The sequence below is a fragment of the Ictalurus furcatus genome, chromosome 1 (assembly GCF_023375685.1).
Source record: "Ictalurus furcatus strain D&B chromosome 1, Billie_1.0, whole genome shotgun sequence".
NCBI classification, from domain to species: Eukaryota; Metazoa; Chordata; class Actinopteri; order Siluriformes; family Ictaluridae; genus Ictalurus; species Ictalurus furcatus.
The window spans coordinates 34,733,401-34,759,722 of NC_071255.1; the positions used below are offsets into that span (position 1 = coordinate 34,733,401).

A 26,322-nucleotide genomic window follows, 5' to 3' on the forward strand; every position below is an offset into this window, starting at 1 on the left:
TATTTCAAATGACTATATCAAATGACTTATTTTTTTAATTTAAGTCATTTGAGGAGTAGTTCAGAAAATACACTAGCCCATTTTTTTAAGGCATTCGTGGCACTGTTCCTCACATAAAGCCTAAACAGCATGGTATGAATTATAGCATTTAAAGTGTTGTGTTCATGTGCTGTTTTAAGGATACAGTACAGTGGTTCAGTGAAGCACACATCTGCATTACACCAACTAGGCTAGTTAATCTGAGCGAAGCCTCAGGTTCCTGTTCTCGACTGAGAGCGGTGGAACCGGTGGTCTTCTGCTGCTGTAGCCCGTCCACCTCAGCTCCATACGTTGTGCATTCCGAGATGCTTTTCTGCTCACCACGGTTGTAAAGAGTACCATAATTCGAGTTAGTGTACCCTTCCTGTCAGGAAGAACCTGCCCATTCTCCAGAAATTATATTTTAGACTTTAATGTTTATTTTCTTAGATTTCAGTTTTGTTTATGATAATGATACTGAGTCTTTATTGATCACATATACGTTACAGCACAGTGAAATTGTTTTCTTCGCATATTCCAGCATGTTAGGAAGTTGGGGTCAGAGCGCAGGGTCAGCCATGTTACAGTGCCCCCTGGAGCAGAGAGGGTTAAGGGCCTTGCTCAAGGGCCCAACAGGGACTTGAACCCCCGACCTTCCGAGCTGTAACCCAGAGCCTGGAAGTGCTGGGGCTTGAACTGAATTGTTCCGAGTGTATGTTGTATGAATGAAATCAATATAAAAATTATTATTATTTTTTTTTAAAAACATGTATCTCATATGTAGCCTTAGTTCTTAGTGATTGGTGTACTTTAATTGTATAGCCTATGTTTAATAAATAATCAAATCTTATTCTTTAAATACATTTCAGTGCATTTGCCTATTTTATTTTAAAGTTCAGTGTTTATAGCCTATAGATTGCTCCAAATAGCCTATAGGTTGCATGAAATAAACACCAAATGCATTAAAAAAAAATTAATTCTCTATGTTAAATCTTATTAATACATATTCTATATTAGCTAGTGCATTATTTTAGTGGATTATTATTATTATTATTATTATTATTATTATTATTATTTACAATGCGGTTTTTATTTTAGGGTTTTTTTATGGCAGGAAAGGAAAGAAAGGTCAAATGCATTAAAAACAAAACAACACCATTATAATGGTGAAATGGAGCGACCCACACCATGAGATTATGTAATAACCCTGTTCTTGTTGCATGCAGGGTTGCCAGATTGTGCGTTACTATGAACAAAAAGTGCACAAACTGTGCGATCTGGCAGCCCTGTTTGTGCGCGGTGCGCGCAGGTGGTCTTTCTGCGCATGCGCAGTTGTGAGCGTCAGTACCATCAGCACCAGAAACCCTGAGCATCAGTGCGGCGGAAATCCTGGACGCGTTTTCTCTGGGAGAAAGAATAATAACAACACCAGTAATAATAATATGATGTTTGGGGGAACATTGTGCGTAACTGAGCAGGTTTTCCAGCCGGATGTCTGATTTGCGCACTGACTGAAAGTAGAGTTCGAGATTATTGCGTATTGTTGTTGGGTTTTTTAGCGCATCGGAGAGCTCGCTGTTGGGTTGTTTGTTTGTTTGTTTGTTTGTTTGTTTGTTTGAATCTCTTCCTGTCCCACGGCTCACAACGGGGGCTTCAGGCGCGCGGCCGCCCGGTGTGATGCGCCTCGGCCTCGGCGTGCTGTCGTATCCGCTCCCCGTACTGATGGCTGCGCTGTACCGGGGCCCGCACACCGCCTCTCCCCGCGCCCACCTGGCGCTCAAGGACGTCCGGGAGGTTCAGGAGGAAACCACGCTGGATGAGAAGCTCTTCTTGTTGGCCTGTGAGAAGGGTGAGTGTCTCTTTCTCTCTCTCTCTCTCTCTCTGTCTCTCTCTCTCTCACACACACACACACACACACACGTTTGTCTTACTATACCTCTGAGGACTTTCTATAAAGGACATAATTAGCTACTGTATATCTAACCCTTAAGGAAACCTTGTGGCTCTTTTAGTTTTTATGCAAAACCTGCAGGGTTTTGTTGTTGTTGTTGTTGGTGGTGGTGGTGGTGTTGTTGTTGGTGGTGGTGTTTTTCTTGTGGGTACCAGTGAAATGTCCTCACAAGCTCAAAACTGTCAGATATTCTTGTGGAATATCGTTGTTTTTTTATTTGGCTGGTCCCCTTAAGCATAACTATTTTAAAACCCCCACGAAGATATAAACACACACAGGGCGGCTGTGGTTCAGGTGGTAGAGCGGGTTGTCCACTAATCGTAGAGTTAGCGGTTCGATTCCCGATTCATGACTCCACATGAGTCCACATGACTCCACAGTGTCCTTGGGCAAGACGCTGAACCTCAAGTCGCTCCCGATGGCGAGTTAGCGCCTTGCATGGCAGCTCTGCTACCACCGATGTGTGAGTGTGTGTGTGTGTGAATGGCTGAATGAGACACAGTGTAAAGCGCTTTGGGTGAAAGCGCTATATAAGTGCAGACCTTTTACCATCTCACACACACATAGAACTATGTCCTTAACCTCAGTAACCAAAAGAAAACAAACTGAAAAGCTGCAGGGGTTTGTTTGGTTGGTTGGTTGGTGGTTGTGGCCTGGAAACCTTCTGCGTTTAGTACGCACCTTACTGTGCTCACTGAAACCTCAGTGTCCGTTACACCAAGTCTTGCTGCAGGTCTTCTGCAGTCACTCGAGGGTTGACCCTCGATTAGTCGCATCAGGTGTGCTTGAGACAACACTTCTTTTTCATATTTGTGCTGTTGAGTGATTCTATTCAGGGGGGTGATTCATTTTGAGACTGGAGAAATCATTATAAGTTAGGTTTTCAGTTGAATTTGTGGAAACCACTCGAAGCATTCGTTGTGTTGAACTATTTCAATCGCAAACATCCGAAAGTCTGTCAATTTTGACAATAAACCTGATTTGCGATGGGGGTTGAATCATTTTGATTGCAACGGTATACGTATGCAAATAACAATTGTGCGTAAGTAAAATTAAAGCTGCAGGGTTTTGTTGTTGTTGATGTTTAGGAAAATAAGAACAGTTTTGTGTGTGGTGACCAGGTAAATGTCCTCACAATCTCAGAGCTTTCATATATTCCTATCCTTGTGGGGAAATTTGGCTGGTCCCCATACGGATAACTACTTCTTTCAGTTTTATTTATTAGACTGAACTAAAACCACACCATGATATAAACACACACACATATACATAAATATAACCCTACCCTTTACCTCAGTAACCATTTTAGCTGTTTAAGATTTGTTTAAAAATGTATTATTATTAGTTTGTTTGTTTGTTGTTTTAAAAAAAAAGGCAGTTTTCTTGTGGGGACCAGCTAAACGTCACCAAACTGTCCAAACTCCAAACCGTCAGATATTCCTATACTTGCATGGGCATGTGGCTGGTCCCCATAAACATAACTACTTTCCCCCCAGATTTTTTTTTTTTAAAACTACACAAATCCCCCATGAAGATCTAACACACATGCACACACGTTTCTCGTACTATCTTTATGAGGACCTTCCATCACAAGCTCCAGACTGTCAGATATTCCTATCCTTGTGGGAACACTCAGCTGGTCCCCATAACGATTTTTAAAATGACACTTAAACCCAACCAAATTTTAAAACAAACACACACACACACACACACACTCTAATCTCCTATAGCATCAGAGTCTCATTGGGTTAGTGTTGTCCTTATGTATCCGTCTTATGTAATTGATTTTGTCATGACAGTACACTTATCAATCATTTGAAACAGGAATGGGACATTTTCACCATTTGTATTTTATGTCTAAATGTTTTATTATTTTTTATTTTAATGATCTAATCTCTTTTTATGTCTAATGTGAATAAGAATGAGATCATTGTTTTCAAATCCAAATAACACCTGCGATAATCTCACAAAAATCTCTTCCTCTTCATGTTCCGTTTGGAAACCATTTTAAATGCACTTGTGGCGTAAATGGATGCGAACAGGAAGATGTGGCTAGGAAACCATGTTCCAGCCTATAATGACTTGATGGATGACGTTGAGTACGCAGATTTATTTACGGTGCTGTGCTGGGCTGGTCATTATTGTACAGTGTCTAAATGGAGTTGTAATTCTTTTTTTAAAAACAAAAAATGTCATGTTTTGGAAATAAAGAGCGTTAATGCCATGCTTTAAAGAAGAACACAGCGTCCAAATCACCACGTTGGTGCAGCCGAGTGTCTGGATTTTTGCCAAAAGGGTTGTGTTTCCAGTTGAATTGTATTCGTGGAGTCGGCTGCACCATCAGTTAGGTTTGAAACCAAAACCGGATCCTGCTAATCACGTCAAAACCTCTATTTGAAAAAAAAAAAAAAATTGCAAAGTTACCTAGACATCCATGTTTTTTTCATCGACGTCTTCTCAGCCATGCCATGTCAGTTGTACTTCTAACCTGATGTTACATTGTGCAGATGAGAGTCAGATGTCTTCCTTACCATATATAGGAAAGCTAAATCCAGCTCAGGGAAGAACATCTCTCCTGTAAATGCCTGTGTGTTTATGCTAACGCTGGCTCTGGACTCTTGCATGTAATTTTTTTTATGACCGCTTCCAATATACACGTGATACTTATGTTTACATGACTCGATAAGAAATTAATAGTTCAATCAGAGAAATGTGTGTGTGTGTGTGTGTGTGATGAAGGTGATTACTACATGGTGAAGAAGCTTCTGGAGGAAAAACGGCACGGCGAGCTGAATATCAACTGCGTGGACGTGTTGGGGAGGGACGCCATCACCATCGCCATCGAGAACGAGAACCTGGAAATCCTGCAGCTGCTCCTGGAAAACGGCTGCCAGGTAAAGTCTTTTTATTTATATATATGTATATTTAGTTTTTTTACATGTAATTGTGGGTTATTTTGTGAAATGCATGCGTCTAAAGTGAGATACAGTCGAGGGTTGAAGACATGCGTGTCCGGTTTGTTTTTGAATGGTTCAAAAGGCAAATGTCACCCTGAGAAAAATGGTACCCTACTGAACATTAGTACTTTGCTGCAAAGCAGTTGTTGGCAGTTAGAGCTTCGAGAAGTCTACTGTAAGAAATCATTAGCTTTAGGCAGCATTGTGGTTCGGTTTTGACCCTTTCCTCTCGGTAAATAGTCTTGAATTCCTCAAGGTTGTGAGGAGCCCTCTGCTGGACTCGCAATTTTCATACATTTTCGACAGCATATAATCGAGTCGGGATATCTATCGGCTTGTGCTTTTTGAGTTGTTACGGCTGTATGTCTGGGATCGTTGTCTTGTTGAAACATCCATCTTCTCCCCAGATTCAGTTTCTTGGTTGATGAGATTCTCCTCTAATCCACCGAGCAGCCATAACATTAAAAACACTGACGGGTGAAGTGAATAACATTGATTATCTCATTACAGTGGCACCTGTGAAGGGGTGAGATATATTTATTAGGCAGCAAGCGAACAGTCAGTTCTAGAAGTTGACGTGTTGGAAGCAGGAAAAATGGGCAAGCGTTAGGATCTGAGCGACGTTGATGAGGGCAAATTGTGATTTGCTAGACGACTGGGTCAGATCATCTGCTTGTCCTTCCTTGGACCGATTTGGGTAGGTACTGCACTCCACTGCATACTGGGAACACGCTACAAGACCTGACGCTTTGCGGTGAATCAGTTACAGGGTCATGGACGCCCAAGGCTCATTGATGCACGTGTGGAACGAAGGCTAGCCCGTCTGGTCCGATCTAACAGAAGAGCTACTGTAGTACAAACTGTTGAGAAAGTTAATGCTGGCTCTGATAGAAAGGAGTCAGAACACACAGTGCTTTGCAGTTTGCTGTATATGGGGCTGCGTAGCTGCAGACCGGTCGGCGCGCCCATGCTGACCCTGTACACCACGGAACGCTCCTACAATGGGCACGTGAGCATCAGAACTGGACCATGCAGCAATGGAAGAAGGAAGCCTGGTCTGATGAATCACGTTTTCTTTTACATCATGTGGAAGGCCAGGGTGTGTGTCGCTTACCTGGAGAAGAGACAGCACCAGGATGCATTATGGGAAGAAGGAAAGCTGGTGGAGGAAGTGTGATGCTCTGGGCAATGTTCTGCTGAGAAACCTTGGGTCCTAGGATTCATTTGTATGTTACTTTGACACGTACCACCTACCTAAACATTGTTGCAAACCAAGTACACTCCTACACGGCAACGGTATTTTCTAATGTCAGTGGCCTCTTTCAGTAGGATCATGCTCCCTGCAACACTGCATATGTTGTTCAGGAACGGTTTGAGGAACATGACAAAGAGTCCAAGATGTTGACTTGGCCTCCAAATTTTCCAGAGATCAATCTGATTGAGCGTCTGTGGGATGTGCTGGACAAACAAGTCTGATCCACGGAGATCCACGGAGCAAATCACAGGACTTAAAAGATCTGCTGTTAATGTCTTGGTGCCAGATAGCACACCTTCAGATAGCACACTTCCCACAACAGTAAATGTAACTATAAATGGATAAAAAAGTACATAATCAAATATTATATATTTGAAAAATGCCTTTGTGGAATAAAACCTCTGTAACATGTTCTGGGAAAATAAAGAAGGTTAGCCATCATCCTGGTAATCTCCAGGCCTTTATTTGATGGAAAAAGACATGCAGAACGAGATACAAAAACTTTAATATTTTGCTTGCACATGTCATATCTTTCACAATGCTTGGTTATGTGCCTCCTCACTTTAATAACCAGTCCTGTCAGGACTGGAAAAGGAGTATCTTGAGTCATTTCCTGGCAATTTTAGTCCACTTCTCCTCTGACAGGGAGCAAACCGTCTAGAGGTATTTCACATACTGTCTCAAATAATCCCATAAGTTTCATATACAGTAGGATTGAGATGCAGGGATTCTGCAGGCCAGTCGTCATCACCCTGGAACGTCAGCGTGTCTGGTTTGTGTCCTGCAAAGAGTATGCAGACTTTGGCGCTCGACAGTCTGAAATGCAGGACTTCCATCGGGCGCAGATGGAAACAATGGGATTGCTTTTAGGAACGCGAATGTACGGCTGATTCAGAGCGGGATATTCACTTACAGTCATGAATTACGTCCATCTCACGGGAAAATCCTGATAGAGAACAGAAAGGCCGTGATCTTGTAGCTCGTTATTTGTTCTTTGTATAGCAGCAGTAGACGTTGTCACAGTGTAGCGGTGTACGTAGTGAAAAAACTGAACGTATGAAACGTGTTGCGTATTTACAATTGTTGTTGTTAGGACCGCTGAAAGGAGCATATAAATTAAGATATATATCCATACAGTGGGGGAAATAAGTATTGGACGTGTCAACATTTTTTTCAGTAAATAATTTCACATGGAATTTTCCCCAGACATCAGTATCAACTCAAGAAATCCGGAAATATTCAGAATTCACAACATTAAAGTCCATAAATTAAGTTATGTGTAATAAAGTGGAATGACACGGGGAAAAAGTATTGAACACGCTAACTGAAATGTAATTAATACTTAGTGGAGAAGCCTTTGTGTGTAATGACCGCTTCAAGATGCTTCCTGTAGGAAGAAATTAATTCCCCCACTGTAAATAATACGTGCATATAATATATATAATAAAATTATATATATATTAGAGAGAGAGAGAGAGAGAGAGGAAGTTTAAGTCTCTGTTCTATACAGATAAGATTGTCCAGTGTTTATCCAAATATAACTAGTTTGGTTTAGTTGTGGTCATGCTCTTGTCTGTGTTTGATAGGCGTCATGTATGAAAAAGAGTAGTGCCTGTAAAATAGGAAATTACCCCATGTGCATTTCATCCCTTCTGAATAATGCTCAGTCCAGAGGGCAATATAAAGCTACTTTTATGGGTCTCAGTCAGACACAAAAGGGATGGAAACCACTGGAGGATGATATGTGGGTTAAAGAACAGGCAGATGGTAACAGACGGAATTGTAATCTGTATTTTTAATATCTTAATAAGAATATAAACGTGTATTCATTCACTGATACATCTATCTTCAGTAAGTGCTTGGGTGGCTCTGGAGCCTAGAGTAAGGTAGGAGGACACGCCCTGGACAGGACACTAGTCTATCGCAGGGCACTATGCACACACACTCATACTACACCAAACGGCAATTTAGCGTGGCCAGTTCTTCTTCCTGTATGTTCTTGGACAGTGGGAGGAAACCGGAGAACCCGGAGGAAACCCACACGAACTCGGGGAGAACACTAAACATGTAATAAATAATATTAACCGTTTATACTGTCGAATATATTAAAGCGCACCTATTATGGTTTTGAAACGGGCCTAATTTTGTTTTAGAGGACTCGTACGATAGATTTTACGTGCATCCGAGGTCAAAAAACACTTTAACGTGCTCGTAATTCGAACTGCAGCGTTACCTTTTTCCCCCAGCGTCACAAACGACTCGTTCGATGAGCCGTTCTAAAGGATTCGTTCTAAACTCCAACTTTCAGAGAGCGTACTCTGCTCTGATTGGTCAGACGTCCCGGTCCGTCGTGATCGGTCTACCGCTGTCAGCGAGCAGCCGATGAAGACCAGAGGCGGGGCTTTTTGTTACAAACCTACGTAGGTTAGTACAGGAAGTAAAGTCTGGAATCACTAACGACTCGTTTCAGCTGTTCAGAATCGATTCCTTTTTTTGGGAGTCGATAACTCCGTTGGTCGCGCGCTTTGATTTTTGAAACAGACTTTTTACATTCACAAACGGCTACGTATATAACACACTACATGAAAGGGAATATTAGAAAAACCATAATAGGTGCTTTTTAAATATACAAAATCATTTACTGAGATACACAAATAGGTTACCAGGCAGTAATAAGGTCCTATAGCAGAATCTGGGAAAATATTCATGTACGCTACACATGTACATCAGATAATTACAGTTCGACGATTGTGTAATAATTGCTAGTTAGCATACGCGTTGAATGTAGTTTAGTCCAAATGCTAAGATGTTCTTCTTTTTTTTTAATCAGACGTGTTTGTTTACGTTCTTATTAACAGTTATACAGTAATACACACAACACCCCAAGAGCATTAGGGCGTGTAACAGCTTTAAATCCGAAGTCATCTTTGCGCTCTTAATTTGGAGTCACCTATTTATACGGACGCTAAAACGGTTTAAAATCTATTTGTTTCTCAAACGTCGCGGTATATCATACGCTCCTATGATGCCGACTATGAGTCGTGCTATTTGTGTGTGTTTACAGACGACAGATGCTCTTTTGGTGGCCATCGACTCGGAAGTGGTGGGAGCTGTCGATATTCTTCTCAACCACCGGCCCAGACGATCCTCCAAACCCTCGATTGCGGTCAGTCCTCGTGTTTATTTCTCTCTCACGTTTTAAAATGCTAAAAATATTATTAAAGAAGTCATCTAACAGCGGATTTATTTATTTATTTACTTTACTTTACTTTACTTATTTTTCAGCAGCTACAGTACATGCAAAATGACTTTTGTATAAAGCTAGAGGATTATTTCCTGTTTAAAATTATGATTATTTTGCAATATTGTTTATTATTACAATTATACCTTAATATTATTATATATTTATGTGTAGATACATTTATTCAGAAATATAATTATTAACTAGACGCGTATATATATATGTGTATATATATATATATATACGTATATATATATACGTATATATATATATATAGTAAGTAAAGTAAGTAAAATTTATTTATATAGCACGTTTCACACAGCAAAGCTGACCAAAGTGTATGTGTATATATATATATATATATATATATATATATATATATATATATGTGTGTGTGTGTATAAAATTATTAATTATTTGCCTGTTATATTGCTACACCATTATGTGCTAATGTATCTGGATACATTTATCAAAAATGTCATGGTGTAATATGCACTTGTAGAAATCTTCTCTCTTATAACTCGAAACATTTCTAAAATGTCCTGAAACATCTACGCTTATAGCAGACTTTCATCGAGGGCTTTAGAGTGCATTGGTTTTGTGATATTCCTCAGCCATTAGCAAAATGCTTTTAGTTCCTTTAATATACACTGATGTTATGATGAAATCCGCCTGGACGGTATTGGCCATTCCTAAGTGCTTTTCCATCTGAGCAACCGTGTAATAGTTCAGTGCTACGTCAGACATTTGCAAGCACGTTTTAGAAACAGACTGTAATGTATACCGCCAATGAAAGCGTAGCGAACGAAGCGGAAAACCAGGAGCGGTATTCAGAAGAATCCGTTGTTACGGATGTCGTACGATTACACTGTTCCCTCTGTTTCATCTGGCGTAATTATAACAGTAATTTGAATGCAAACAGCCAGTACATCAGAAGACGACACTGAAGGACACACGCAGCATCTGAAAAGTATATTTATTGGTGTTTATCAAGAGTCAGGCGGTAGCCCTGTACAGTTCTGGGATTTAACTCGCAACCTTCTGGTCAGTAATGCAAACCCTTCACCGCTGATGTAGCGGTGTTTAGATACCAGCGAAAAGTGTTGTTGTGGATATATCAGGTATCGGATCCTGTAACAAATGGCAAAGAATTGAATTGGATTTAGAAAAGTAAAATATTTTTTTGGACCTGTTTACATATAAAGAGGCTTGACTGTTTTTTATTTTGTTAGGATTGATTTTATTACGTTTGCCAGCGTCAGATCTCCCTGCAGCCTGCAGTTCTCACCTGGTTTCCCACTGAAGATAAGCAGGGTTGAGTCTGGCCACTATCTGGATGACCTGCTGGGGAAAACTAAGGTTGCTGCTGGAAGTGGTATTAGTGAGGCCAGTAGGGGGCGCTCACTCTGTAGTCTGTATTGGTCCTAATGCCCCAGTATAGCAATGGAGACACTCTACTGTGAAAACAGCACCGTCTTTCAGATAAACACCTAGGCATCCTAGCATTTGACAACAAGCTACTATAGGACACACACGTTTCAAACATCCCAGAGAAGGCTGGGCAAAGGATTGGTGCCCTTAGAAAGGTCAGCAATGATCTAAATAGTCCTGGGAGAGTATGTGGGTACAAGTCACAGGTTCAGAGTATCGTGGAATATGCACCAGTTTCGCGGATGGGTGCCTCCGCAACATCTCTGGCAGCCCTGGATAGGTCTTTCACAAGAGAGTAAATCCTGCGAAGCCTTCCACACAGGTGACAAGTAAGAGCTGTGTCTGCTCTCTATAAGATGCCGTCAGACGATTGAACCCCTAGACTTGAAGGCTCCGCTCCCACCCCCACATACCTCGTGTCAAACCACTAGAGGGGGTGTCTCGACACCCCAGCATGCTCTGTCCATCTCAAAGGCCAGGACCCATCAACTTGCTAGATGCTTTCTCCACACTGCTGTGAAGATTTGGAACAGTCCGCCTCCTGATGTTGTTGCGTGCACGTCTTTTGGCAATTTACACGCTTGTAAAACTCGAGCAGATCGCTACCTGGTAAACAAGCATGTTCGACTGAGCTGCTGTGAACCATTTGACTTGCCTCCCGTGGCTCCTCTTCGGGGCGTGGCATGTTTGCCTTGCACCTCCGGGGTTTGGGGGTTTGATTCGCTCCTGCACCCTGTGTGCGTGGAGTTTGCATGTTCTCCACGTGCTTTGCTACTCCGGTTTCCTCCCCCAGGCCAAAAGCATGCTTTGTAGGCTGACTGGCATTTCCAAATTGTCCGTAGTGTGTGAATGTGTGTGATTGTGCCCTAAGATGGGTTGACATCCCGTCCAGGGTGTCCCCCACCTTGTTCCCCGAGTCCCCTGGAATAGACTCCAGGCTCCCCGTGACCCTGTGTAGGATAAGTGGTACAGAAAATGGATGGATGGCTCCTCTTCATGAGTCTGCTGGCTTATAGCCCAACTACATTGCTGGACTACAACTGCACCTTAGTAGTTTTTAAAGAAAACAATATCCGATTATCACCATCGGCTGATGCTCAAGGTTTCATTATCGGTATTGGAAAAGTGGCATCATATACATATATATAAAGTTTGAAATATATTTTAAGCATATTTGAGGCATACAAATTGGTAACTTGTACGTTCATGAGGTTACGTCCTGAGATTTAAAATCAGTGAACTGAAATCACTTGTTGCTCTACAGAAACTGATGCAGCGGATCCAGAACCCGGAATATTCCACCACCATGGACGTGGCCCCCGTCATCCTGGCTGCTCACAGGAACAACTACGAGATCCTGACCATGCTTCTGAAGCAGGACATCTCACTTCCCAGACCTCACGCCGTGGGCTGCGAGTGCACTCTCTGCAACGCCAAGAACAAGAAGGACAGCCTGCGTCACTCCAGGCACCGAGCATCTCTTCACATTAGAAATCGTTAAGCAGTCCCTACAGGATTTTGCGTTTTTTTTTTTGTTTTTTGTTTTGATGAATCCAAAATCAAAGAAGCTCCGCAGTATTCGGAGGAGCGTGCAATTTTTTTGAAAATTCTCGCAGGTTTTTACGCGGGATTGGGCCGAGACGCGTCACGTGACGTCATCACGACGCGCATTCAGCCGAAGCCGTCTTCGATTCACGTGCGTCGAACACGAGTGCCGCTAAAGGGTCTTGTTTACCAACAAACATCAGTGCGAAAGACCGCACGAAACTACTTTACGCAATTGCTATTATTTCGGCAATTCGTTACATCGCAAATTTTGAAAAAAGGTCGAGCATTTTTGGCCGCAACGATCACAAAAAGAAACTTTGCAAGCTCCTGTATGGGCTGCTCATGCGCTTATGTGTTCTGTCCCACTGATCCAGGCCAACATTCACAGTTTATACTAATACAATATATCAGTATATTGTATTCAAATTGTATCATTGTGTTATTCAAATTTATCTGAAAATACACATTGATTAAAATAACATTTACAGATAAGATAAGATGTACCTTTATTGATCCCCAGTAGGGGAAATTCAAAACATCGAAACAGATGCAAAAGTCATTTGAGTATTTTTCCACTTGTAATGAAACATTTCAATATGTTGATATGACCTGAACAGAATGACGAATGAAATAAAGTTCAAAACATCATGAGTACAGCTAAGAGGTCTCGTTTACCAACAAACATCAGTGCGACAGACAGTGCGAAACTTTTTTACACAATTGCCATTCCGGCAATTCATCGATTGCATCAATTGAATGAATAATTCGACATAAGGGTCAAAACATTGCAGTGGTTTCAGCTAAAATTCTTTGCATCATGATGAGTTTAAAATGTTTTTGTAACCTCTATCTAAACCCTCTGGGGGTTTTTTTTTTGAGACTGATTTCCAAGCTAACTACTCATCACTGTGAAACATCTGTAATGACTAGTAGAATTAGATTGATCAATGAGTCTGAAGGTCTGTCTGAGACTCTCTCTCTCTCTCTCTCTCTCTCTCTCTCTCTCTCTTTGTATTTGTTTCCTGCAGGTTTCGGCTGGACATCTATCGCTGCCTGGCGAGTCCGTCGCTCATCATGCTGACGGAGGAGGACCCTATTCTCAGAGCGTTCGAGCTCAGCGCTGACCTCAAGGAGCTCAGCCTGGTCGAGGTGGAGTTCAGGTACATAGAGGGAGAGAGAGAGAGAGACACTGAGAGTTGCCATAAGACGCACACACACACACGAGGTCAGATAGCAAAGTCTCTCAGTTTATTCAAAAAGACCTCACACCTCCAGGGTCGGGGGTTCGATTCCCGCCGCTGCCCTGTGTGTGCGGGGTTTGCATGTTCTCTCTGTGCCACGGGGGTTAACTCCGGGTACTCCAGTTTCCTCCTCCAGTCCAAAGACATGCACTGTAGGCTGATGTCCAAAGTGTCCGTAGTGTATGAATGGGTGTGTGAGTGTGTATGTGTTTGTTTGCCCTGCGATGGATTGGCACCCCGTCCAGGGTGTACCCCGCCTTGTGCCCCATGCTCCCTGGGATAGACTCCAGGTTCCCCACGACCCTGTAGGATAAGTGGTATAGAAAATGGATGGATGGATGGATGGATGTGCCTCAGCAACAATGTGCTCACCATTCAAGGTAAAATGGTGGGCTGTTGGTAGGTCCTGGATCCGGTGCGAGATAAGAGAAACTAGGGGAGAAACACACGTTCCTGTGATATGGGTTGTCGAGGAGACGAGAAAAAGGTCACGGTGTTCTCAAGCGAGAGAGAGAGCGCACGTAAACTCTAAAGTAAGATATTAAGATCGATCATTTATTATAAACTGCAAGTTGATGATCAAGTAAGACAAGACGCAAGTGGGTTAGTCCACAGTTAAGCAACAGGTATGATATACATATGATCATAATCTGGAGAACAGGCAAGAGTCAAGAAAAAAAAAGAGGAAACAAGGCATTTGGGAAATGCGGGTTGGAGATAAAGGGAACTACGACTCGGACTCGCTGACGTAAAGTGGTCTGACACTCAGACACAGCAGGGTGTAAATAGGCAAACTAATGAAGAACTAACACAGAACAGGTGAACACAATGGGATAACCAACCAATGACATGTCCAGGGGTGAAATACAGGCGAAGAATAAAAACCAGAGCAAACACAAAACGTAGGATATTTGTTGCCATGGGAACCGCGAGAGAAACTAAGAATCTATAAAAGTCATTTCCTTACCAGCCTTTATTTTTTTCTCTGTCTTAAAGTTAATAAGACAAAACACTAACAGTGGTTTATTGGAGGGAAAAAAGGCATTTAACAAGAAGCAAGAAATTTGTCCAACACAGGAGAGAGACAAACCGAGACAGACACACAGAGAGAGACAGACAGACAAACAGACAAAGAGAGAGAGACAGCCAGACAGACAGAGAGAGACAGACAGACAGAGAAAGATAGAGAGAAACACAGACAGAGACAGACAGACAGAGAGAGAGAAAGACAGACAAAGAGAGACAGACAGAGAGAGAAAGACAGACAAAGAGAGACAGACAGACAGAGAGAGATAAAAAAAGAGACAGACAGAGAGAGAGAGACAGACAGACAGACAGAGAGCAAGAGACAGACAGACAGAGAGAGACAGACAGAGAGCAAGAGACAGACAGACAAAGAGAGAGAGACAGACAGACAGACAGAGAGAGACAGACAGACAGAGAAAGATAGAGAGAAACACAGACAGAGACAGACAGACAGAGAGAGAGAAAGACAGACAGAGAGAGACAGACAGAGAGAGAAAGACAGACAAAGAAAGACAGACAGACAGAGAGAGATAAAAAAAGAGACAGACAGAGAGAGAGAAAAAGACAGACAGACAGAGAGCGAGAGACAGACAGACAGACAGAGAGCGAGAGACAGACAGACAGAGAGAGACAGACAGACAGAGAGAGACAGACAGACAGACAGATCGATTATTATGATGAGGATATCCTGTCATCATATCAGTTACCTCTACATCACATTCACCTTCATACTTCATCACACTGAATAACTGATCACCTTCACATGTCTAACGCTGAGACCCGGTCAGAATCTCTACCCTGTTAAACAGCAGAAGAAATCAGATGTTAGATCTTACGAATATACTGAGGTAATTCCAGGCCAGTTCCCATTAACAATGATGGACAGCATGTAGCTAAATTCTTTGGCCCTGAAATGCAGCTGTATTTTTTCAACGAGCCGTCATAGTCATTTTAGCCTGAACGCCAAAGAGTCTACAGTCGTGTCCGCATGGCATGAATGGGAAAAAAAAAGAAACATTCTCAAATCACTGCACTGCTGAAACCAAAACCAGCGGGCCACCATGCATGCTAGTTACAAGCAGGTAACCAGCAAGACTTGGCTAGACAAACCAGCACTAAGCAGCATTTCATACAATTTAGGACATTACTCTTCCTTTTCTTCCGGTCGCAGGACTGATTATGAAGAACTAGCCAAGCAGTGCAAGATGTTCGCTAAAGACCTGTTAGCCCAGGCGCGAAACTCACGTGAGCTTGAAGTCATCCTGAACCACACGAGCAACGAGGATCACGTGAATAAGAGAGGACTAATGGAGGAGCGCATGAACCTCAGCCGACTCAAACTCGCCATCAGATACAACCAGAAAGAGGTAAGGAGGCACAGGTGACCGGGAGATAGACATACAGTGCGTATGCTAATTACTGCTTATGTCTGATCCTAGCTTACGTTTATTGCTTAGCTCGTGGTAGTTCACTTTCTGTTGTGTAGTCAGTCACATGCTCATACACTTTTAATCATTAAAGGAGCAGTTAGTCATTTTACAGCCCTCTGCTGCTTGAATTGCAACTGTAATAAAAACACTACCCGACTTCGCCTCATGTCCAGCTGACCCCACATCCGGAGTCGCCTTTCAAGGGAAAGTGGGCAGATCTGCATAGCGCTGTTCTGGCTAGGGGCGGAGCTTATTTCTGGGCCAGAAAAACGTCAACAGAAGCCTGAAATGAACATGACAAATGAACTTTTTAGAGCATTTCTGAAACCGTATGATTGTTACACATCTAGAAACATGTGAGATCAAACAGGAGACTACGGTATTTTTATTTTAAAAATTATTTAATTATTGTTTTATTGAAACATTACAACTGCACCTTTAACTTTTTTTTTTTTTTTATAGGAAACGAGCTATAAAAAACATCATTTGCATATATTTCACTTCAGGACCTTTGAAAGAAAGATGTGGAAAACACGACGTATTCACTTGATAAAATTCAGACCAAAGAAAGCATGTATGCGTGTGTATGTTTGTCGTTTTGTTTATTTCGGTTCAGTTCGTGGCGCAGTCTAACTGTCAGCAGTTCCTGAACACGGTGTGGTTCGGTGACATGGCGAGCTACCGGCGTAAACACACGGGTCTGAAGCTGCTGATGGTGCTGAGCGTGGTTCTGCTGTGGCCGCTGCTCTCGGTGTGCTACCTGCTCGGACCGCGCTCGCGCGTCGGACACATCATCCACACGCCCTTCGTGAAGTTCATCATCCACAGCGCCTCTTACCTCACCTTCCTCCTCCTGCTCAACCTCTACTCGCTGGTCTACAACAAGGACACCAAGGACACCGTGGGCCCGGCGCTGGAGTTGATCGACTACCTGCTCATCCTCTGGATCATAGGTGAGTGCTGTATCTGGGTCATCATGCCCAGTGTGGTTTACCCAAGATATTCCAGCATCACCATGTCAGAACTATTTATAAAGAACGTTTGATTATAATTGGGATAAAGTATGATTGGGTCGTTGTATTGAAATTGCACACATGTACTGCGTAATAGATATTTATAAATACAGGCTAATACAGGAGAAAGTGGTTACCGAAGACGAATGAATAGATGAGGTATTAAAGGACGGTGGTGTTGTGAGTGTTGTGTAAGTAATGTTCACCTGATGTGAGTCATTAAACTATCTTGTGAACAAACTACATAATATATATATATATATATATATATATATATATATATATATATATATATATATATATATATATATATATAAGAATGGGAAATCGAATAGAAGAGAGGAGAAGATTCATTAAATTTAGGAAGATCATTGTGTTAGAGAGTGTGTGTGTGTGTGTGTGTGTGTGTGTGTGTACGTACCTGTACTCAGTGTGCTCCTGGATGCACATGTGTGTGAACAGACTGGAAGTTCTTAATGCTATGAACGCAGCTCCACTGTGCTATTTGCCTTAGTGTGATTTATTTAGAGCTCACAAACAGAAGCTCATATTGTGTGGGATGGAAAGTGTGTGAGTGGGTGTGTGTGTGTGTGTGTGTGTGTGTGTGTTGAATCCAGTAAATTTCGTTAAGTTAAGCAGAACAGCGTAGAGATGCCGGACTGCTTTACAGAATCGTTTCCCATATGCACACACACACACACACACACACACACACACACACACACACACACACAGAGAAATAGTTACCATAAACACAGGACAGAGGACAGCTTTCTTCTAACATTTCAGAGACGTTTTATGAGACGCAGTACGTCACATTCAGGTCAGGTCAGAACCCGTTTAGGAAATAATGGCAGAATGTCGATCGTTTGCTGTAAAGTGTTGCTTCAAAACTCACACTTTTACATGTAAACTCAGCGAAAAAATGAAAACGCCCCTTTTTCAGGAGAATGTATTTTAAAGGGAATTTTGTCAAATCCAAATACGTTTTACAGATGTGTATTGGAAAGGGTTTAAACGATGTTTTTTCTTGCTTGTTCTTTGAACCGTGAACGATTATTGCACATGCGCCTGTGGAACCGTCCTTAAGACGCGGACAGTTTGCAGGCGGGAGACGATTAAGGTCACAGGTACAATAAGTTAGGACACTAAAGAGACCGTTCTACTGACTCACCAGAAGAAAGATGCCTAGGGTGCCAAAGGCCTGCTGCAGGGAGGCATGAGGACTGCAGATGTGGCAATAAATGTGTGCAATGTCTGTAATGTAAGACGCCTAAGACAGTGCTACAGGAAGGACAGCTGATCGTCCTTGCAGTGGAAAATTACATGTAAACCGTGTGTCCCCCTCCAGACGTGATGGAGAACTTGTAAATGCCTCAGTGGAAGAGTGGGGTAACATCTCACAGCAAGAACCGACACATCTGGTGCAGTCCATGAGGATGACATGCACCGTAGTACTTAAAGCAGATATTATATCTGATCAAACAGACTGTACTCTGGGTTTGGGCAGTAAAGGAAGAAAATGAGAGCTTTAAACAAAATAATGACATTTTACACCGATCATCCTGTTCAAAAGTTTACACCCCCCTGGTTCTTAATGTATCGTGTTGCCTTCTTGAGCGTCAGTGAACGTTTGCACCTTTTGTAATAGTCGTGTACGAGTCCCTCAGTGTGAGAAGATGGATCTCAACGTCATGTAGGCGCTGTTGGAAAGGGGTCAAATATGCAGAAGATGCTGGATAAGTAAAGAATTTGCAGGCTTTATTACGTCGCCATATTCCAGAGGAGCATTGTGAGTACATTTTAAGTGCAATTGTAATTTCCCTCTCAGGCAGCAGAGGGCTCTTAAAACTACAGATCGCTCCTTTAATAAAGAAGGTAGACGCGTTGGGGTATTTAGGTACACGTTTGTGTAATCCGGGTCATTAAAATGAATGTCAGACAGAGGTCTTAAACATATACATTTTACCAAACTGAGCAAGGATCAGAGCGCATCCTTATCTACACCCGCTTGCCCTATTTTTTAAGGAAGGTCTGCAAAGGAATATCAGGAATTCTTTACGTCTTAATCTCCAGAGTTGTAGGGGTGTGTGTTTGTGTGTGCTGATGGAGAATTCCGCTCTCTCTCTCTCTCTCTCTCTCTGCCTCTCCCCTTCTCCCCTCTCTCTGCAGGAATGGTGTGGTCAGATGTAAAGCGTCTGTGGTACGAGGGCCTGGAGGACTTCCTGGAGGAGTCGAGGAACCATCTGAGTTTTGTCATGAACTCTCTGTACCTGGCCACCTTTGCGCTTAAAGTTGTGGCTCACAGCAAGGTTCGATATTAAAGGAGACACTCGTCCTCAAACGCTAACGTCACTAACAATGAGAAAATGCTAGTAGGGATCAATTGTGCAAATAATTCACGCCAGATGGCTCTTTTAGATCTTAACACACCACACCAAGGGATCTCTGAACAACGCACAGACACTATACACTAACACATTCGTGCAGTTAACCAGTCAGTCAATCGTGTGTAAGAAGTGGAATTTATGTAGTCGTGTAGATACAGGTCAGGAGCTTCAGGGGGAAAACGTCTGGGTTATGCATGTAACCCTGTTCCCTGAGAAGGGAAGGAGACGTTACGTTGCGTGAGCTTCACGCTGTGGGAAGCGCCCTCGCGCGAGACCAGTATCTGAAGTCTGTGTGAAATCACGGCTGTTTATAGGCCCGCTGTGGTCAGGTAACGTGTCAATTACGCACGTCACGTGACTATAAAAACGGCACCTGTGAACCGTGCCGTCAGCCTTATTATATTCAGTGAGACTGCAAGTCGGTTGTTTGTGTGAACGCTCGCAAAAAGATTCTTCAATTCCTCTCTAAAATTTTCTCTTTACTTTTCTGTCCCTTTAAAAAAAAAAAGAAAAGTATGAGTGAGAGAAAATTCAGGAAGTTTTTCATGCCTTACTCTCGTATTTTTAGGGGGTTGGACGACATACTTTCTGTGTGAAGTGCCTGGGGGTGGAGCATGCCATAGCGGTCCTTGAGGGGGCTGACCGTGCATTGTGAGTGCTTTACAATCAGACAGCTCCGTTTGTGGCTCGCTCTCTTCTCGTCCGAAGGGAGTTGGGTTTCAGAGCCTCGCGGATCTGGGTCCTGGGAATCCCGTATGAATCTGGAAGAGGAGCCGGAGACGAGCGCTGGTCTATCTCTCGCTCTGTCTTCTGGATTTTGGAGCTCGCGTCGCAACTCCTCCTTCCGCTATGGGAAGCCAACCCGAGGAGCCAGAAGGGGGAGCCGTTCCACCAAAAACTCAAGCGTATAAAGAGCTGCTTGAAGGGATTACTAGGGACATAGAAAAACTTGATCAGGACTGGCCCGGGGAAGAGCCCTTATGCCCAGAGGCACAGTGAGACCGCACGCCTCATAAACGATAGAGATTGCTTCCACCATCCACTTAGAGATGCGCTGCTTAGACAGAGCATCACCTCTACTGTCGCCTCCAAAGCAGACCAGCAATTGCTCCGGCTTACGCCACTGGCCAGAGCAGTGGATGTAAGTACAGAGAGCCCTTACTGGACACAGTAGGAGCAACTTCTGAATTCATTCTGCTGCTACCATCATGAGTTCCATCATCAATAAAGATTAGAGAACCTGTTCCAGGAGCAGCTATGCAACCCCAAGCCATGACACTACCTCCACCATGTTTCACAGATGAGCTTCTCTGTTTTAGATCATGAGCAGATCTTTTCCTTCTCCACACTTTGGCCTTTCCATCACTTCGGTTAAACCCCTCAGTCGCGTGTTCTAATATTTTTACTTGGAAAAAAAAAAAACGGGTGGGTTCAAACAAAAGGTGCCATGTTGTAAGTTGTTTAACACCTCTAGAAGTAAATATGAGGAAATGAAAGCTGAAATTCTGATCTATCGTCTTATATTCATCGTCTGATCTCAAACTCAACTGTCCTCAGCGTATAACGAAACAAAAGAATAGAATTGGCCTTGCTGTTCCAATAGTTTCAGAGGGGACTGTAACCATTGAAATGATTTTCCCTCTCTGCTCTCGCAGACATATGGAACCTGGAATAGTGGATTAAGCTTTAGTGTAAGAGTGGCTGCTCTGACTGAAACCTTTAATCCTCTGCACATTACCCACAAACCTCTGAAGTGTAGCTTTGGCATGTAATATAGCGTCGATAAGTCTCACACCGAATCTGCTGGTGTGCGCCTGCTTCCACATGTTTTTTCACTGAGAAAGTGCAGATAAATGTGTGTCTTTTCCTGAATGGGTTCAGTTGCTGCTGGAGATCTACACATCCAAAATAGCTGTGTTTACAGTATGTACAGGAATAAAACCCTTTGTGTCATGCTGGTATGGGAAAATAATCAGCGGTGTGATGAGGTGGCGTTACCCTGTAGTTGCTTTTTATATTTTCTTACAACAGCACCTTCTGAAGTGTTTTATTCCTGTATGTACAGATGAGTAACACCTTGTTTATAGGCATAAATGGAGGGATTTTGCCAGTGGTTATAGTTTTTTGTTTATTAAAGAGGGACATGTTGTACATTTTAACCGTCTATAGGTAGAGGGAAAAGCACCCAAGTTGCACAGGCACCCTATCGTTATTCTACTTTTTTCTTATTATTCTTCTTCTGGCTAGGGTGTCTGTGGCAGCCCATAGAACCGTCTGGTAAAAAGTTGTGAAAGTGTGAAATCTGGCACACTGGTTGGGGAGGGTGTAAGGAACATTCTGACCAAATTTGGGCCAAGTGCTGTCAACTCTCCAACACCACCATTAGGTCAAATTTGGGCCTCATTTGGAAGCATGTTTACGCTCGTAACTTTTTAACCGTGTGTCCAAAGTTTAAAAGCCAGGCGTCACTGGATTTCTTGGGCCGAGGCGAGTTCAATGCCCTATGACGTCGATTTCTACCCAATTAGATTTTCCGCTATCTCGGATTTTGTCAAAAGCTCTCATGAGCAAATTGGACATACACCATCTTCTGAGTAAGCTTCACAAAAATTCTCAAAAGCATGTTGAATATTCCAAACGCTTTGCCCGTAATGGCCCAACGAATCTGACGGCAAAGCCACAAAACAGGAAGTGAGGCTGTATCTCAGATTTTGCACACTGACCAAGAACTCGGTAGGCATACTCAGGACCGTGACCTGAGGCTATGCAACAGATTTCGTGCCAGCACCACCTACTGGTCAAAAGTTACAATAACATGCTAAAAATGCTTCCGTCTAACTGCTTTTTTTGCTACTCCTCCTCCAAATTATGTCCAATCTTCACCAAGTTCTCCTGACATCATCTTGATACCCGTCTGAACAAAATATATCAAAGGAACTCTGATATTTGAAACCATTCTCCCATAACAGACTGGCAAATGCATGAAACTACAAATCATTCTTGACTCCCTTTGCCTATAGTTACTGCTTATGCGACACTGTGAATGTGCGGCTCAGAGAGTCTGGATGCTTGGCCCGCGAAAATGCAGTTTGCAGCTTTAATTCCATTTAAATGTTGTCTATGAAACAACTTAGTTTGTTATCGGCAGCCTTTGACGCTAACGAGAATTTTATTATTTTTTTTGTAAATTGCAGATAAACCTCAAAGTCCCTCCATCATAAAGTCTGGTGAAAAAAAGGACACCTTTACATTTTTGACTTTTTGATAAAGCATTAGCTCTGGAGACTAATTCCAAAAATAACTATAGGCAAAGGGATTCAGAGCCATAACTATCGGCAAAGCGCTCAATCACGTCTGTAGTAATGCCTCCTTTTCTCCTCAGCTTGCTCTGCACTTGAGATACAAATCCCACAGACGTCACATCCTTACTGTTATATACTGTACATCTCAGATACAGAAAAGCTCACAGCTGATTATTCTAGTTTTCCAAAAGTGTATGTGTGTGTGTGTGTGTGTGTGTGTGTGTGTTGATTTAGTTTAAGAACGGGAATGTTGACCGGAAAGACTGGGACGCCTCTCACCCCATCCTGGTGGCCGAGGGACTTTTCGCCTTCGCTAACGTGCTGAGCTACCTGCGTCTCTTCTTCATGTACACCACCAGCTCCATCCTCGGCCCTCTACAGGTAAACACCAGCAGCGCTGTGTACCATATACACAGGTACACACACACACACATACACACTCACGGGTCTGTGCACAGACACCCGCTACCAGCTGTGTCTATGTACACCTCATCACCACACACTTGGAAATAGTCTAATCTAAACTCTCTCCTCTGCATCTGTCGAGTTCGTGTGATTACCCCAAAGAGTCTGTTGTTGAATCCTGTAAATAAGCATTACGCGAATATATAACGCAGGTTAAACCTCTAACAATTAATGTCACAACTCCTTTCCCCATGTGATGAGCACTGCTCTAATTTGTCTTGAAATCACAACCTTTACAGTACTTTTATTTTGACGTTCCTTTTCGCGTCCCTTGTAGAATGAGGTTTTAACAAAACGCTCTCAGGCAGCGCTGATAAATCCTTAACGGGCATGCGTCAGTGCTCACTTTTGAAAGCCTATACGAGCTACACAAAGATTTACAGTGATAGTAGGTCTCCTTTAGCTTTTAGATCCATCTATTCCAGCAAAGACATTTCCCTTTAAAAGCTTGGTATTCCACTGTAGTTAGAAACGAAGCAGTGGAAATACTGTACACAATGTACTGTGTTTAGTGTGTGGTCAGATGCTCTGTAGATTAGATCGTTAAAAGAGAAATCTACGGCTCCTATGGTTTCCCGTTCCACTTAGCCATTTAACGTTTTAACAAAAAACCTTCACAATATTACTACAACAGCACTGTTGAATTCTCCGTTCTGATTGGTCAGAAGGTCCTGATTTAATTTTCTATATCAGCAGCTGCAAATCGCAGGTCTACTGTATATTAATTCACTCGTTTCTATAGTCACAACTTATACAGGGACTTGTATGGCAAGTCCTACACGTAAGCGTATAAGAAATGCGTGTAATCATTGATATAGTTATTGTTGTTTTTCTTTTCTTTTTTTTTTGTGGAAACATTTGTGGAAGGAGTCTCCAGTGTCGGCACTTCGTAAGAGTAAAAAGCTGCAGCGTTAAGAGTTTACATGACTTGACACGTCTTATTAACTTCAAGAGAGAGAAAAGAGTCTGTTTATAGCTGGTACAATATAAATGATCTTCTTTCAGAGACGTTCCAAAACATTAAACATGATTATAAATGGATAACAATATACAGTTGTGTCATTCTTTAATAAATTAAGACAATTGTAAATCTCTGTGGTATAAGAAGAATAAAACACTTTGGGTTTATTATTATTATTATTATTATTATTATTATTGATTATTGATTCATCACTGATTATTTTCCTATAACAGAACACCCCCAAATATTTGACTACTTACATGACTAATATATATATATATACTTATTTTTATTTATTTATTTATTTATTTATATTCTCTACCTAATGTTTGACAATTGAAGAGATTTTAAGAAATGTTTTGTTGGGAAAAAAAAAACCCCAAATCTACACAATTACACATCCTAATGTATTCAATCAGCTAATTCATCTGTTTGTTACATTAATTTTGCGCTAAAGCTTCAAAGCTAATGCGGCTAACAATGGAAGACTTTCGATTTTTCACTGATCTTGCTTCCAACGATGTGATGCTACGTAACCTCATTTTGGTCAAACAGGCAGGGGATAAGGGGTGGAATTATTGCGAAATTCACTCAGATAGAAGAACATAGAAGGATAATCCAAGATGGCCGCCCTCATACGAGGTGAAGCTACACTGTGAAGTCTAGCTCACGGTTTATAGATGACAGTACGTCCCACTGTGTCCTAAAGCACAAGTCTGAGAACTGGACGAGGTTTTGAGGAAAGATATTTACACAAAGACTTAGCTATTAGCTTTGTAGCTCTGGTGCAAAACTAAAGAAGCAAAATTCAGACACCAAACATGTCTTTGCTAATAGACTGCATTTGAGAAGTACTGTAAAGAGGAAATCGTTCTCATATTCGATCCTCAGCCCAATTGAGACTTGCTGCGTCCACCATTTTGGATACCTGCGTCTGCCTTATTTGTACTTTAGCACATAGTAGGTGTGGAGTGAATCAGCGAAAGCTAACTAACATAAGCAGATGCTAACATATAGAGCCATGTAGAGTGATTCTGAGGTACATTATTAGCATTCAGACGCCTGACAGACATGTTCGAGCTTGTATTTAGATTGTGTTTCCGCTTAAGACTGCTACATCCCGGCTTAACGCTAGTCATCTTCCCGCATGTAAATCTACGCTAGCTCACATATAATTATTACAATCCATCAGAATAGCAAAGCAGAGGAAAAAGCACATCTTTGTTTCTCCGCGTTTGATGATGTAATGCCCACAGGATCTGCCCGATAACCAGACAGATTCTAGAGAAATCTGCCTTTCTGTCTCTTCTGTCAAAATCGATCCCCTTTTCTTTCCTTTGGTCTTTCGTTCTCTGCCAGCTCTGTGTCTGATCTTCGTGGGTTTTTCAAGGTCGCGCACAAAATAGCACGTAGACGTTTGGGTATTCTGCTCCATGCAGATTTGTTGCATAAAATCTCTTTCTCCGCATGTGAAATCGCAGGCACACTACAGTTATATAAAATGGAGTACGTACCGTGCGAACATGCGTTTCTAGCTGTGAGTAACGTTGTTTTTGGATGTGGCATTATTTTAAAACAGCGGGTTAACTGTGTGCTGAGTGACGTGGTGGTGTTATAGCTATACCGGTTATTTTGAGTGTACAAATACCCTTCACCGTGCTGTCTCTGTTCGAGTAGACAAGCTCACGCCGTGACATCACTGCTTGGCATTACAGCATGGAAATGTGCTCAGAAATATGGAAGGAATTTCCCTCTTTCTCTCTCTCTCACACACTCACACACACATACAGACTTCTCTGTTATTCTCTCGTCTCATACTTGTTTAGTGAGACCTCAGACATCCAAAAATTTCGCCTCCACCAATATTTTACACTTCATCAGAATATCACTATACAACTTAAATATTACAGCTGCTGAGCATAGCAGTTTTCATTAACATGCTCATAAGTTTGCGTCCCCGTTTACTTTTGACCTTTAATTTTATTTTTTTTATTTTTTTTTTTTTAAATGTGCCTTGTTAAACTGTGTAGTGTGACATGTCAGGTCTCCACGTTCAGACACCCTCAGAGTACATCAGGGTTAATGACAGATGA

The 26,322-nt window shown here is 42.2% G+C and overlaps 1 protein-coding gene across 1 annotated transcript in view; it reads left to right on the forward strand.

Annotated features, from left to right (window-relative positions):
- Positions 1 to 1,734: 1,734 nt before the first annotated feature.
- trpc1 (transient receptor potential cation channel, subfamily C, member 1) overlaps positions 1,735 to 26,322 on the forward strand; it is a 36,399-nt gene continuing 11,811 nt past the window's right edge. Inside the window, exons 1-9 of the mRNA XM_053636837.1 lie at positions 1,735 to 1,867; positions 4,709 to 4,863; positions 9,246 to 9,347; positions 12,118 to 12,320; positions 13,430 to 13,561; positions 15,840 to 16,035; positions 16,715 to 17,051; positions 19,284 to 19,423; positions 23,038 to 23,184. Of these exons, the coding sequence (XP_053492812.1) occupies positions 1,741 to 1,867; positions 4,709 to 4,863; positions 9,246 to 9,347; positions 12,118 to 12,320; positions 13,430 to 13,561; positions 15,840 to 16,035; positions 16,715 to 17,051; positions 19,284 to 19,423; positions 23,038 to 23,184 (1,539 nt within the window). The 5' untranslated portion in view covers positions 1,735 to 1,740. The remainder of the gene's footprint in view (positions 1,868 to 4,708; positions 4,864 to 9,245; positions 9,348 to 12,117; positions 12,321 to 13,429; positions 13,562 to 15,839; positions 16,036 to 16,714; positions 17,052 to 19,283; positions 19,424 to 23,037; positions 23,185 to 26,322) is intronic.